At 40.4% G+C, this 14,947-nt stretch overlaps 4 protein-coding genes across 5 annotated transcripts; 3 read left to right on the top strand and 1 right to left on the bottom strand.

The window, feature by feature from the left end:
• The first annotated feature begins 536 nt into the window (after window positions 1-536).
• On the top strand, window positions 537-3,197 carry LOC104449459 (uncharacterized protein At2g34160). Its single transcript, XM_010063625.3, has 5 exons — window positions 537-795; window positions 930-978; window positions 2,124-2,186; window positions 2,264-2,328; window positions 2,830-3,197. Exons 1-5 carry the CDS (start codon window positions 679-681, stop codon window positions 2,923-2,925), a joined length of 390 nt encoding a protein of 129 aa, XP_010061927.1. The 5' UTR covers window positions 537-678; the 3' UTR covers window positions 2,926-3,197.
• A 1,061-nt stretch (window positions 3,198-4,258) lies between these two features.
• Window positions 4,259-7,528, top strand: LOC104449457 (O-fucosyltransferase 13). 2 transcript variants are annotated; one of them, XM_010063623.3, is made up of 6 exons: window positions 4,259-4,558; window positions 4,814-4,893; window positions 5,253-5,323; window positions 5,420-5,508; window positions 5,940-6,161; window positions 6,558-7,528. In XM_010063623.3, exons 1-6 carry the CDS (start codon window positions 4,419-4,421, stop codon window positions 7,288-7,290), a joined length of 1,335 nt encoding a protein of 444 aa, XP_010061925.2. In that variant the 5' UTR covers window positions 4,259-4,418; the 3' UTR covers window positions 7,291-7,528. The 2 variants fall into 2 exon arrangements, with proteins under 2 accessions (XP_010061925.2, XP_039171428.1); XM_039315494.1 differs by having other exon boundaries at window positions 4,496-4,558; window positions 5,220-5,323.
• Window positions 7,529-8,135: 607 nt separating this feature from the next.
• On the bottom strand, window positions 8,136-11,610 carry LOC104449456 (signal peptidase complex catalytic subunit SEC11A). The gene is made up of 8 exons (XM_010063622.3): window positions 11,348-11,610; window positions 10,845-10,957; window positions 9,782-9,853; window positions 9,569-9,604; window positions 9,069-9,114; window positions 8,858-8,945; window positions 8,691-8,748; window positions 8,136-8,477 (listed from the first exon to the last, which is right to left on the bottom strand). The coding sequence occupies exons 1-8, from the start codon at window positions 11,424-11,426 to the stop codon at window positions 8,427-8,429; spliced, it is 543 nt and encodes a 180-aa protein (XP_010061924.1). The 5' UTR covers window positions 11,427-11,610; the 3' UTR covers window positions 8,136-8,426.
• A 931-nt stretch (window positions 11,611-12,541) lies between these two features.
• LOC104449454 (DCC family protein At1g52590, chloroplastic) lies at window positions 12,542-14,818 on the top strand. The gene is made up of 5 exons (XM_010063621.3): window positions 12,542-12,850; window positions 13,367-13,424; window positions 13,799-13,906; window positions 14,124-14,216; window positions 14,331-14,818. The coding sequence occupies exons 1-5, from the start codon at window positions 12,670-12,672 to the stop codon at window positions 14,410-14,412; spliced, it is 522 nt and encodes a 173-aa protein (XP_010061923.1). The 5' UTR covers window positions 12,542-12,669; the 3' UTR covers window positions 14,413-14,818.
• Window positions 14,819-14,947: the final 129 nt, after the last annotated feature.

Below are 14,947 nucleotides of genomic sequence, written 5' to 3'. Positions count from 1 at the left end.
CTTCTCCTTGTTCATTCTTATGCCCATCCATTGCCATTACCATTGCCATTGCCATCGCCATCGCCATCGACTCTCGACCCGTTCATATATGGCTTGGGCCGCGACTCGGCCCAAGAGTTGTCGGGTGATTCTCGCATTATGGACGGGCTTGACCAGCAGGTTAGGCCCGGTCAAGCGCGGGGCAAGATCTGGGTCCACCCGACGATAAAAACTATACTTCAAACATGTCCCCCCTCGACAAATCGATCCCTTCTTCTCAACCTCCGTCCCGCACGCGCAAACAAAGAGGAGCTCTCCTCACTGCGCTAGCGTTTCGAATTTCCAGGCCAATTCAACACCAAGTCGAAAAGAGTTTGGTAAAAGCCCAATTATTTTATGGTCGAAGTTAGGCCCAATTCACGAGGCCTCTCTTTATGACTCCGGCAACATTCATTGGCTCAATGGGCCCATACTGTGGGCCTGGCGGAACTGGACAATCGGGCCCCGCGTTTTTTGGGTTGGAGCCTTATTATTACAGAAAACCTAGCTCAGAGATCGCGCCTTCAAGGGGAAGGTAACTGCGCAAGGAAGGAGAGTACAAACTACGAGGAGGAGCAGAAGAGAGAGACGACAACGAGGGCGCGGGTTGCGATTCGGGGGTTAGGGTTTTTGCCAGGAAGAGAATCCCCGAGGTTCCCGATGGAGGAGGTCACGGAGGGGATCAACAACATCGCCATCACCGACTCGCACAAGAAGAACCGCATTCAGGTCTCCAACACCAAGAAGCCCCTCTTCTTCTACGTCAATCTCGCCAAGGTACGCCACCCCCCCGCTTCCCTCTTTTTTCCCCTCTCGCGCTTCGAGGGGATCGACAAGGTTGTTTGATTGATTGCTGTTTGAGTTCTAGCGTCGTGGGTTTGACGTGTTGTCGCTTCTGGTCGGTTTTGCAGAGGTATATGCAGCAGCACAATGAGGTCGAGCTCTCGGCTCTGGGAATGGGTACTGTATTTCGAGCCTTTATCTTGCTTCTACGTGCTTACATAGTTTCTTTTCAACCTGCGGGTTTTGTGGATGCAACAGTTGCCAGATATCGGCCTGACTGAATCCGGGCGTCTTGCTAGAAATTTGTGCCCCTCTTCATTTTGTTGAATGTCTGTAATTCGTTCGTTGCTATATTTGTTTAGCCTGATTAGCGTGTGCATGCGTACTGTGCTGGGTCGGTGGTCGATTGACGTGCGGCTTTGCTTACTCCTGTGGTATTTTGGGGTTGAAATGGTTGGAAGCTGTATGAGCAACCCTTCTTAGCTTTTCGGTTTTGTTGCTTCTGTATGTGTAATATTTTAGAAGTCTCGGTTTGCACTACTTCCTCTGTTTGAGCTATGTACACGGGCTAGAGTATGAAGAGAGATTCAAAAATAGACATCTTAACTCGTTTGCCTCCCTTGAGTTTTTAGCTGAGCAGTTTCTTGTCAGACCTTTCTCCTGGACTTATCGTGATTGTGCCATTGGTTTAACGTACACTTGCAGATGTAGTTAGTTTGGAACATAGCTATGGTTTTTTAGGCTATTCTGAGTCATTTGGGAAGAATCATCTTTCGCTCTTTTAAATTTCTTGTGTGGTTTCATGCTTTGTCTCCATGGTGTCCCTGGCATAGCCATTTGTTGCTTTGTAAAATTTCACATCACTGTATTTCATTGTAATAGTTTTTTTGAGTAAAGTATTCCTAGTCCTTCTATTTATTACCCTTTGAAAGTGAGAGAAGAACAGTTGATTACAGGTGGTTAACTCAAATGCGTGTTTATGTGTCAGCATATATTGTAAGTCGGGACATTGCCTTTCAAGTATACCTAAGTTTATGGGAATCCACTGTGATCCTGCAGTTTACTAACGTGACAAAAATGTGTCACTCGAGGGCTGATGTAGCATGTAAAATGTTTGAAGTACAAACTTTTAGTCGTGAATGCTGAGATCTTATTATTTATGTAATTGAAATTTTTAGCGCTTTGAAATCTAGAATTAGGAATCATTTACATGGAGAAAAGGTGAGTTGAATCTCTTTGTTTTTATGGATGGAGTTCATATTGGCAGTTTGTGCTATCTTCATTCCACATATCCTTCATGGAAATTCATCTTGCTTCTGCAGCTATTGCAACGGTGGTGACTGTGGCAGAAATTCTGAAGAACAATGGCCTGGCTGTTGAGAAGAGTGAGTTGCATTTTTGTGTATATGTGATTAGGGACATGCAGGACTGTCAGTAATGGTTGTTCATATTGTGAATGTAGAAATCATGACATCCACTGTCGATATCAAGGATGATTCCAGAGGAAGACCGGTGCAAAAGGCTAAGGTACACATAACACAAGTTTATTAGAAGAAAGCAGATAGGGCATAGGAGATATATATAACTTTCCTCCATAATTTTAGAGAAAAAAAAAAAAAAAGGAAAAAACACGGACTAGTTTGTCGTATAAATTCAAACTTGATATGTGATTGATCTTCGCTGAATTTGTTAGTGTAAGGATGGCAAGTTTTGGTTTTAGGGATGAAGAGGTTGATTGTCATAGTCGAGAGAAAATCCATTACAGTAAGCTGTACACTGTGGCTGAAACTATTAACAAATCTTTCACTGCCTTTTAGACACGATTTATTTAGTACTGGAGTAGGAAAAATTGTTGTTGCTTTGTTGTTTGCTTGCTGGCTTTTTTCTGTGATTTAATGTTCGATATTGCATAATGATCAATTGATTCTCTGTCTGCCGATGAATCAGTGCCGATATCTGCACATAAGTTTCTATACCAATCTCCCTTGTCAACTTATCTGAACTGCTGTTGTGAAATGCTCGTTTCAGATTGAGATAGTACTTGGGAAGACAGCGAACTTCGATGAATTGATGGCCGCTGCTGCAGAAGAGAGGGAAGCCGCGGAGGCGGAGGAGCAGAGCTGAGAAGGTGTCTTGGTGCTTGCTCGTCGCATATCTGTTGTTTATGTTGAATATGCGTGTTGCCGAATGAATGGGTTCGCATGGTTTTGCGGATATCTTGGACTCAGAGTGCTCTTAGATATGCTTGTTTAGTCAGTTAAAAAGAACTACATGTTAGCTGCGATTTTCAACCCCTTATGGAGCTGTCTTTTGTAACAAGCACGAGCCATGCAAAGTGTTACTTCATTGGTTTAGGGTCTATTCAATTGATATAGTTATTTTAGAGTTTTTTACGACCATGTGATGCTGGTTTTTGCTTTGTTTTCCCACCTCGCATGCGGACTACCAAGTCGGCTTCATTCTTTTCTCCTCTTTTCTTTTTTCATTGTTTAGGTGTGTTTCGCGGAAATTGAATGATCCTAAAAATATTTTTTTTAAAAAATTATTGCTTCTATCGTCTATAGAAACGAATGAATTAAAGATATTTTTAGGCTACAAAATCATTTAGATAAATTATTATATTTTTTTCGGCGACTGATTATTTCAAACGTATAAGCTATTACTTATAGGAAAATATTTTTAAAATTATTTATTTTTTACGAGACAAAGGAAGCTTTATACAAGAAATGCGATGATCTTCTTTGTAATCTCTAGAAAATGTCCACGAACAGCTCTTTCTTTGGTTTTGCTTTATTTTTACCATATTTCACGAATTTATGACACCGTTATTTGTGAATCGATTTTTCTTCCGATTGATACCACCAATTTTTTCAAACATACTTGTAATAAGTTTATCTAAAATAATTTTTGATTGTCAAAAATCAAAAATTACTATATTTATGATAAATTTATATTTTGTTATTTGTGTTAAATTAGATTAATATTACAAATTAGTATATTTTTAACAAAGGGCAGTTTAATAATAAAATTTAATGTGAATAAATTAATGATGAACCTATCATAAGTGTATGAATTTAAGATTTTTTAAAGTCAAAAAAATAAAATTGAGATGAATTTGTCATAAATTTATCAGATTAACAATTTTTCTTTACTTGGCCGAATCATATATGACAATCTTCTATGTCCTATACATCTGGTATGGGTAAAATCACGCTTCGAAAATAGTAACATTGTATGGTCAATCCATGTACATTAGCGCGATATGTTCAAATAAGAGGGTGTTCGTGCAAATATCTGAGAAGGTAAGGGATGAAAAGAAATACGCGGGTATTTCCGTGACCTACGATCATTTGGGCTTTGAGGAAGCTATATGGGCCTGAGCCCAACCTTGCGCAGCCCCCGAGTTTCCGGTCGTCCGCCTAAGGATCCACGGCCATCTTCGTCTTCATCATCGTCTCCTCCTCCTCCTCCTTCTTCATTCGGTTCTGCGATCTCCACGATCTACCCCCGCACGGCGATCGTCGATCGTCGATCGTTCTCTTCGGTGTTGCGCCGGCTTCGGATCGCGTCCAGTGAAGGAACCGCGCGAGGCGTCGCGTCTCCGACCGTCGGCGGCAATGATCCAAATCCCGGCGGTGTCGGTGTCGGTGAAACCGCTGTTCGGCGTGCTGGTGGTCAGCCTCTCCGTCCTCCTCGCCATATCCGTGCTCGCTCCTCGCTCCATCTTCTCCCAGACCTCCTTCTCCTCCCTTTCCAGGTACGCACTACGCTTAAATCTGTAGACTCCTCTCTCCTCCTGCTCGTCGAGGGAAAATAGCATCTTTAGTTCGGTGCATCCGCGGGGGAGATTTTCGGTCGAAGCTTCTCGTTGTTGTCTCGATTTGAGCTAGTCGAATCCAGCTCGAGACGAATGGATTCGTTTGCACGCCTCGTGAATGCGTCGGCGGCGTGTCGGAATTGGCACTGCAAAGTCGGTTTCCGGAAATTTGAGAGTTACGGTTATCTGTCGCAGAGAGGGATTCGACATATGGAGCGTGAGGAGGATGGTGGAATGGAGACCTTGCAAATGGTGGCTTCAAGGACATCTGACCGGTTAGTTTTGATCTTTCTTCTTTGTCGAAACCATAAGTAGCAATGGCGTTGGATGGATACAGGGTCCGGAAACAAGTTTGTTTGTCGTGGCAGAGAACTTGAACTTTCAAAATGCTGTTCATTTGCTGGGCTTGATAATTAATAATACCACAGGTGTCTCGGATGGTTCGTGTGTCATGAATGCGAAACTGAGGTCTTGATTGTTGGTCGGCCTTGTTGAAACTCGGGTCTGACACTTCTTGGGATAGGGATGCAGTTAGGCTTGATTAGGATATCCGGTCGATTCTAGATATTCTGAGAACCACTTTAATTGGCTTTCATTGCAGACAATTGCATTGGTTTTTGTTGAATTGCTGCAGCTCTACCAGAGAAGAGTAATGGATACATCCGCATCGATTGCTACGGTGGCCTCAATCAGATGAGAAGAGATGTGAGAGCTTAGTAAATCTCACGCTTGCAAGCTTCATAACCTCGTGTATAGGATTCATGTATCACTCGCTAATTTCACTAAATATGATATCTGCAGCTATGTGATGGTGTTGGCATCGCTCGTCTGTTGAACGCCACACTTGTTATGCCAAAATTTGAAGTTGCTGCATACTGGAACGAATCAAGGTATTACTCCATATCTGTTTTTCTCCATGGCATTCGAACTTGTAAGTTTGGTAGAATTGTAGCTTGAGCAAAATACAGATGTATTTGTGGAACACATGTTATGGAATGTGGAAAAGAAGAAAAATATAAGAAAATGAAAGAGAGGCGAAGGTTATTTTTGGGAACTTAGGTCATTTCATAAACAGAGGTTCAATTGGTCCTCTAGCTGGTTGGCCAAAACTAAAAGAAAAAGAAACTGTAAGGGAGTGAAGCGGCATGCAGCTAAGCTAATCTCAAATGAACATGCACACCTTTCTGTATTTTATCTTTTGGATATCAAGATAGCATAGTGAGAATTTACCACGATGACTAATGTCTTCTAAGATTTTGGGGAAGAAGATTATGAAGTTCACTATACAGAAACCTTATCTAATGCAATTCCTCATCTTCAGTGGTTTTGCAGATGTCTTTGATGTTGATTACTTCATTCAACAAATGACTGGCTTTGTGAGAGTTGCTAAAGAGTTGCCCCCAGAGTTTGCATCAAAGGAACCCTTTCCAGTAGATTGTAGCAAACGCAAAGGCCAATTTGATTACCTTGAAAGTGTCCTTCCATTCTTATTGAAACATCATTATATTTCTATTACACCAGCAATGAGCCAAAGACGGGATAGGTATGATTCTGCACCTCTTGTTTGTACGGCTCTTTCATAGTTTCCCATGTGTGAGTGGTGTAGTCTTAAGTGGATGATGGATGTTTTGGTTCCATGAGGTCTTCGAACTGATTAACAACTATGGCAAAGTTGACACTGATGGACTGGTATTTTCTTGGTCTATGTGTCTCATGGTTAAAGAAAAATGTTTCAGTTAGTCCTCTGCAACTTTCACTTTTTTTATTACCCTTCCTTTCTTTCTGGTATGATTCCATTTTACTGGTGTTTAGAAAGCCTTCATCAACCTGTTTTTAAGAAAGCAAAAGATGTAAATCATTGTCCCTATTTCATGGAAATTTGCTTTTCCCTTATTATTTTTGGGTTGTTCTCTTTTGATCCTTATCATATAATTTGCAGATATCCAGAGTACGCAAAGGCTGCTCTCTGTCAAGGCTGTTACAGTGCATTACGCTTGACCAAATCATTGGAGAAGAAAGCTGCTGAGCTTCTCCTGGCCATACCCAAGCCCTTTCTCGCGCTTCACCTCCGTTTTGAACCCGACATGGTTGCTTACAGCCAATGTGAGTACTCAGGTCTCTCACCATCCTCCATTGAAGCCATTGAAGCAGCTCGTGGAGATAAAAAACCATGGACTGGTGATCTGGCCAAAATTTGGAGGAGACGGGGGAAATGCCCCCTTACACCAAGAGAGACGGCCTTTATACTCAAAGCTCTTCGGATTCCCACCGATACACATATTTATCTAGCCGCCGGTGATGGCATCATGGAAATTGAAGGGCTGACATCTGTCTACACTAATGTGGTCACCAAATCTGTGCTTCTCAGTGGTGAAGATTTCAAAAGCATGCACGGGAACACCAAAGCCGCTTTGGATTACTATGTTTCTATAAACAGCGATGCCTACATGGCTACGTACTTTGGGAACATGGACAAGATGGTTGCAGCCATGCGCGCCTTCAATGGTTTCTACAAGACTCTTTTCTTGAGCAGAAGAGCATTTTCAGAACTTATTTATAAGGGCTTGAGAGGTAAAAGGTTGATGCGAGCACTTTGGGAGGCTCATAGAGATGATTTTGTTATGGGAATAGGATCTGCATTGCCCGACTGCTTTTGCGAGTTCAAATTGTGATCTTGATGTCTGCACTTCAAAAAGTTTTCCCTTTGTCTCTCTATTAGCGTAGCATCAAGAACATTGTACCATCCGTGTCAACACTAACCCAAGTTAGCTCGAGAGCAGGTTCTTTACCTTCCCATTTGTTCTTGGAACTTTTTGTTGAGTTTTGACCATGCTGATTGTAAAATTGTGGAATTTTATGTAGTGCGGAGTGGAAAGTTTAAAATGTGGACGCCGCGGTTGCGGGTTTTTACATCATGGTATCCTTTCGCTCATGATGATCTCCCATCATGAGTACAAGTTTTTGGTGAGTACAAGTTTTTGGTGCCGTGATCTTTCGTACATTTGGCCTTTCTTGTATTTATATATTACCTTTACCCAAAAAAAGAAGAAGTTTAAAATGTGGACATTTTGCAGAAATATTTACTTAACACCGACGAAGTAGAAGGGAAGATTTGGACATCCAGAAATTCATTTTTGAACGTCATCAAACAAAAACCAAAGTCTAATCAGTCATATTACCAGAAGATGAAGATTTCATACACTGCTGGGGTCATTGGCCAGAACTGTGCAGACTGCTCTAATCAATGTAGCAACCAGAGGTTCCATTCGAGTTAATTCTCTCGACTCCACAATCTTTGACCACTTCCACACATGCTTCTCAGTTATGCCACTTCGTGCTACAAATTTGTGCAAGCGATCGATCTTTAAATTGGATATGTTGATGAAATAGCTCCTAAAGAACTAGCCCCTGAATTCCTCTATGCACAAGAAGCTGTTGAGATTCTTTGACCATGTAAATAGTTCACCGAACAATGACAGCAAGCTTTGTCAGACATCAGTATAGTTTCACGCAGCGATTTGTTCTGAAATCAAATGAAAATTCGGGTGAGACCAGACATAGCATCATTAAGTGCCGCTGGGAAGAGTTATCCGTGATGATATGAAAACAACAGTTAAATATGGAGTAATATGGCTGCGACTAATATCCATCATGAAAAACAAAATCCTTAAACTTGCTTTCCGCTTTTATATTGAGATCCGCTCTTTTGTCAAACTACCAAAATACAAGGAAAATTGAAACCCAATAGCAGAATGACAGCCAGAGTCAATTGTCCTTCGCATCACTAAACCCAGAACAACAGGCTCCGTTAGTCCTTTGAAGTGATTACAAGCAGCCCCAGCGCCCCAATTAGTATATACTGCAAGGAACAAGATAACCAGAATAAGAAAAAATTCCCTTATCTTCAAACATAGCTACCAAAAGCCAAGACACCGTCCGTAATGCAAATCCTATGGCAACATAACTGTGAATCTGACCAGCAGAAGGTAAATCTGCTCGGGTATCCACAATAAATGTATTAGAATGAAAAATCATTTTTCTTGAGCCTGCTAAGGGTTTTATTAAGACGTACCTTGATTATAGGTTTCTCAGTCATTATGATTGTAACCCAACCGACATAAGGTAAGAACCTGCATACAATCAGGTTCAGAAATATTAGAAATCAGGAGTGTAAAACAGAAAAAGAAGGCTTTGAAAGCGAGAGACTCTAGCACAGGAGGTCATAGACAAAATCTTTACCCAACAGCTCTTCCCATAATGTGGTGCCGCTGAAGCCACAGCTGCCCATGAGCATACAAGAGCCTGTCATCCCCATAATTGTTGTCACCTGTCAACATAAAACGAAATAAGACGAAGTGTTAAGATCTGAACAGACAAATGAACCTAGCTGTAGTCCCACCACACAACACCAAAACAATAAGCAAAAAACGTTTAGTTTAGAAACTGATACCTTTCGTGAGGACATCGACCTCTCCAGTATCTTGGCGTTCATGTACCTGCAGGGACAATTGGTCATTTTCTCATTCTTCAGGACCCAAACTCAAGCATACTAATCTAGCAGGTTCAACATAAAAAGACGTAAAGCCTTTACATAAATGAGGTTGAATGTCCAGCAAGGAAAGTTATGAGCTGATCTAATTAGCCACTATGCAAAAAGAAATTGGAATGGAAATCAAAGTAAATGATTAAGAAAAGAAGGCTGGGCTATGAGATAAGAAAAAAATTGTACCTGATACAGAGAAAAAATACATTCAAACTGGGAACAAAAATATCCACTAAGAAATTGGAGATTATGAGTACGTTAAAAAATAATCGCAAACTACTTCTAGACAATGAGCTCAAAGATTGAACATTTTGGGCACGGCTTTCTTCCTTCTAGGCAAATTCTCAAGTTGCTTAAAGCCAGAAATCACATAAGTCAATAAGCAGGTTAAGATCTTTGAGAGATACCTTTATTACACGATGCACAATTGGAATTTCACGGCCCTGAACACGACAAAAGATTATCAGAGGAGAATGAACCAAAAAATGCAGTGGAAAAAATGAACTATAGAAAAGCAAGAATCACAAGTTACCAGAGAAAAGGAGGTAGCATAGGATGCTGGTAATTCCGAGGTAATAAGAACTAAAGTGGCAAAACATGAAGGGAAAAAAGGAGCTTACATCAATATTAAAAACAACAATTTCTCCAGCTCGAATAGGATCCTTACTCATGTGTAAGAACAATATGTCTCCCTACAAATCAGGTTTAAGGGAGTCATTAGCTGACAAAGGCAAGAAACGTTACAAACAAATGGATTTGAAGGTCTGTACTCTCAACATAGAGTTTGGCAACAAAAGAAAAAAATTAATCTGTAAAACTTGAAATACATAGCATCTGAAAAGCAGAAGTTTGCAGCTCAACAAAAGCACTTAAACAATGCATTTGCCGCTTACAAGCTAGTAAGGCAGTCAAGTACTTAAAGATGAGAAAATCAGATGACTTCCATAGTAAATTTCACTTCTTTCGCTGATATATGTACAAATTTGTCTAGTGGTACAACAAAATGAAGTAAGAGAGGCAGTATATATATATCAAAGCTTTAACAATGAAGTGGACTGATGCAATATTTATTGCAATTTTTTTTCAAAGGATGCATGAGGGGAAAGATACAACCGGTAATGGGCAACATGAACTGGAAAAAATCAAAAACAATACAGAGAACCTGGGCCATGGTTCTAACGGCTAAAGTGATCACGATAATCATGTACACTAGTAACTACTAACATGCCTACTCCAAAGCACTGTGACCTCTAAGAAGTGTTGAGCAACAATACATAGATGACCACCAAATATGGAGCTCTAAGCATGTCGTGAAAACATCAGATAATATGTTATAATGACAGAGGTTCAGAAGAATTAATTACAGAATGTCATGGACTTAACACAAGTGACCATGTGTTCAATGATCACAATATGGCATGGCACATATTTACCTAAAGCGACTTTGATGGAAAGTGGGATACAAATGAAAGACGTGAAAAGTGACACCATAGAACAACTAGCAGTGATTCATAATATTCACAATTCTAACTCATAGGCTCTGTAGGTTTAACAATCCACTACACAAGCTTGATGAATATATGGAAAAAGATTGTAGAAAACGAACCAAATTCAATACACTTAAGCAAGCAAAACTAGAAATGAAAGATCTTCAAAGTAACTCTCACATAATTACATACATACCCTCTTAAACCCTGGTTCCATGCTCCCAGAGAGAACAACAACAACAGGAGATTCACTGCCAGTGATGCACATCAAAGCCTTCCAGATAATTAGTGCAGATGTGACGATCATACCTAAACCAAAAAGAGAGAAAAAGATACACAACTTATGAGAGCAATATCTCCATCTCAACAAGAAAAAAAGATAAAAAAAAAAAAAAATATAAAGAATTAGAACATCCAAGTAATCAAAACAGAAACCCCATGAAAATCTATCTACCACCGTTTTCAATACATTTAGCACGCTTTTTTCTCGAAAAGAATCGACAAACGGAGAGGTGTAAAGAAACCCAGATCGAATTCACTTCCAATCAGGCCTACTCCGGATCAAAAATCAAAACTTTGGAAACACCATCCTCCAATCCCATCTCCATCTTTTAGCAGCACGGAGGAAAAGAATTAGAGAACTCCGAACAACGACGGAGAGAAGAAAGAGAAGAAAAACAAAAATTGGAGGGGACGAACCCAGACTGACGGCCTGAGTGAGGAGCTGACGGATCTGAATACTCCGAATGGAGTCCACGGTCTCTCCGATCCAACCCATGCTTGATCTCTCTCGCTTCCTTTCCCCGCCTCCTCTGTCTGTCTGTCTCTCTCTCTCTGCAGAAAATTCAGCTGCAAATTCACCTCCGCTTCACGCCCTGCGCAGAGAGAGAGAGAGAGAGCGGCGACGCAGTTGTGTGCGCGCACAAGCTTTCGCCGTTTCCTTTTCTCTCTCGGACAGAAAGGGGTCTTTTCTTCGTCAATTTTCTCCGGGCCAAAAGAAAAAGAAAATATACATTAAAAAAACCCTCGAATACACTGATTAGTATTTCTAATAGTATGCTCGTTTTATTATTATTATTATTATTTTTTCATATTTTAACCTTTTGTTGAGGATACAATGTCGAATTCGATTGCTCGCCGTAATCTTCGATTTTTTTCACTCCCTTTACTCTATGTTTTATTTGCTATTTAATTTTCTTTTCATTCAACAGTAATCAAACGATGCATCATTTATAGTCTAACGTGTATATTATAGAAATTACTTGCGCAGATCGCTCTCTATGATTCTAATATTCTAGTAAAATTACACGGAATGGAACACCTATTGCACCATATTTCCCTTTTAGAGAAAAGGAGAAAGATTTTAACGTTTATTACATTACCATCTATAAAATTGCTGTAAGTTAGAATGTGATGGAGAAAGAGACAAATTTGTAGGAAATGTTGCCGTCACCATTCATAGTCGTTCATTAAAATGCTTTTTTTTTTCCTATCCTAAGTAATAAAAAATAAAATCCAGGCACGCCAATTATAGTATAAAATCCACCCTAATCATCAATACTTGGTGGGCATCGGCTATCTTACTTTGTTCTCAAAATAAAATAAAATAAAATAAAGAAACATGACATACAAAAGATAAACTTAATACACATGCCACTTAATAATTCAGATGAATACATAGGAGAGAATAGTGAAGAAAAATACTCTTGAGTACCCAAACTTCTTACCAAAAAAATTGCTGTAATTGTGCCAAAACATAAGGTTTTTAAGACAGTCAAATCCTGTTCATGTCTGCAAGATCATTTCGGCCTTCTCAACCCAACTCTTGTAATAAAGATCTCCACGTCACGAAGCATACTCAGCCACATAAACGAGAAGGACTAACCCTCCGCCATATTTTTTTTCTGTCTCTGGACACCCTGCAAAATTTCCTCCACGGGAAGAAGGAATTCCCAATAAAAGAAAAAATCTTGGACCCAGAACTCATTACTAACGTGCGAGGAAGAGAACTTTGATTTATCATGGCGCTTCTTGTTCCTGGTGGGTGTGCAAGATTGAGCCCGTCGAGCTCTTTGCGAGTAAGGAATCCGAGGTTCGCCGCGTTCGCTGCTCTGTCGACGCCGCAGAAGGATGCGGCGGACTGGGTCGAGGCCACTTCGAGCTTCTTCGAGCGAGACTCGAGACCCATCATGTTGTTCGATGGTGAGCTCTGAAATTCGATTGAACCGTATGGTTTTAGAAGTCAAAGTTGCGTCCTTGGCTTATCGAATGTTGCAGAGTCATGTTCCCGTCTTGTGCTTCAAAGAACGATTTTGGAGGTTCTTCTTTTCAGGACGTGTGGATTCTTCTGCTTTTACGTCTACCCATGTTCACGCGGCAGATTCCAGCTATGAATTGGCGTTGGTGTCGTTGCTAAGTACTATAATTTTGGTCGAACATGCTAAACGGTTAGATTTAACTTGCGTTCATGTCATTTTTCGTGTCGATCGGTATTTGCTTTCCTACTCGTGTTGAGCTGGGTTAGAAGCCGAGATGCCTTGTACAATTGCGCGGTGGATTGCCAAGAGGCTTGCTTGCCTTTTCTCATTAGTAAATTGAACTATAATTGAAGGGGAGCTAAGTTATTGCAGTAGAATGTTAATAAATGGATGAGCTGAATGATGTGCTGTAAAGCCAATTTGTGTTCTTTCTTATGATGGAATACATGTGTTTTGATAGGCGTGTGCAACTTGTGCAATGGAGGTGTGAGGTTTGTTCGAGCAAATGACAGAAATAGGTGAGCATCTGTTTCTTTTCCCAGTTAAGGAATGGGTGTTCTATTGCTCAACTGTGCCATATGTCAAGAGACAAAACACCATGTCTATAAGTTTAAAAATTTCGGGGCGATTGTGCACCAAAGCATCGTAAACACTTTTTAGCTGTTGCTACAAATGTTGATGACGCAATCTGAAGCTGCATCCAATTTGCATTTCTATCGGTATTAAGTTAGTCAAGCTTATTTGTTGCTGCAGGGAAGTAACATTGCATGGTTTTTGTTGTAACTTTTTCATTCTCTTTCTGTTCGAGTTGCTTACGAATGCGGAATCCTGTTTAATTCTTAGCTCTGTCATGGACCCACCATTTTCCCCCATTTTTCTGGGTGATTTTCAGTGGAATCAGGTTCGAAGCACTCCAGAGTGAAGCAGGGAAGAAGCTCCTGAGGAGATCTGGAAGAGATCCGGATGATATATCGAGTGTCGTACTCGTCGAAAAGGAAAGGTAATACGAGGGTCATTGTGAACAAGTCACAAGTTCAAGCAGTCCATTTAGTTGCGACTTTTGAAGAAGCTGAAGAACATAGGCGATGGTGATTTATCATGATGGGAAAGTCCTTTGATTTGAATATGCTTAGCTAACAATGAAGTATCAATAAGTGTCGCAACGGAATAGCAAAAAAGAAAGAAACAGGAGACATTAACTTTACTGTGAATTTCAGGTCATATATCAAATCGGATGCTGTGCTGAAGATAATGGAGTATATTGACTTACCCTTCCCTCAACTGGCAATCTTCTTGCAGTTTGTTCCCATGTGAGTCCTCCCATCTCCTAATATTGTTGTTCTTTATGTTGACCAATTCCTGTTTCATCCTAAGATTCTAACTTGATGGAGCTGTCTGAATTTTACCTTTTATCCTTTATGCAGATTTTTACGAGACTTTGTATACGACAACGTGGCGAACAATCGCTATGCATTTTTCGGCCGCTCAGAGTCGTGTGAGATATAAGCCTCTTGAGTGGATGTGCAAGTAAGGGGGCGAGCCCGGGTTCAGCCTTGACCTCATCAAATACTTAAAGCGATCGAGTGAAGTACGGGGATTGATATGCAGAAGCTTCAAGCTACGGATTGAAGAATTTGTTCTGGTGTCCGTTGTATTTAGCTGCAGATAGTGATCGGATGTCGTGGCTTATATGCAGATCCTATAAAGTAAAAGTCGATGTTGAGAGAAATACTTCAGCTTCTGTATCTGCAGCTCGCGGATGTAATAACACTCGTAAGGATATTGTCAATTGCAATATAAATGCCGGTGAGGAATCAAGGATATTTGATAGATCACGTTGTACACATAGATGAATTTGAAGCCTGATACTATGGCATTAGGAAAAATCAATAATTATTAAAATTTCGATCTCTTTCTTTGATGTACCAGAGGATTATGATTTTTTGAGAAATTTGTATTTCCTAAAGGTTCTTTCTCAAATCTTGTGCATTCAGTTTGCGTGAAGTATACTATTAATGAAGTTATAGGAACGACATCGATG

This window comes from Eucalyptus grandis, chromosome 6, assembly GCF_016545825.1.
Source record: "Eucalyptus grandis isolate ANBG69807.140 chromosome 6, ASM1654582v1, whole genome shotgun sequence".
NCBI lineage: Eukaryota > Viridiplantae > Streptophyta > Magnoliopsida > Myrtales > Myrtaceae > Eucalyptus > Eucalyptus grandis.
The sequence above is the reverse complement of the archived record's forward strand: the minus strand, read 5'-3'. Positions and strand labels throughout refer to the sequence as shown.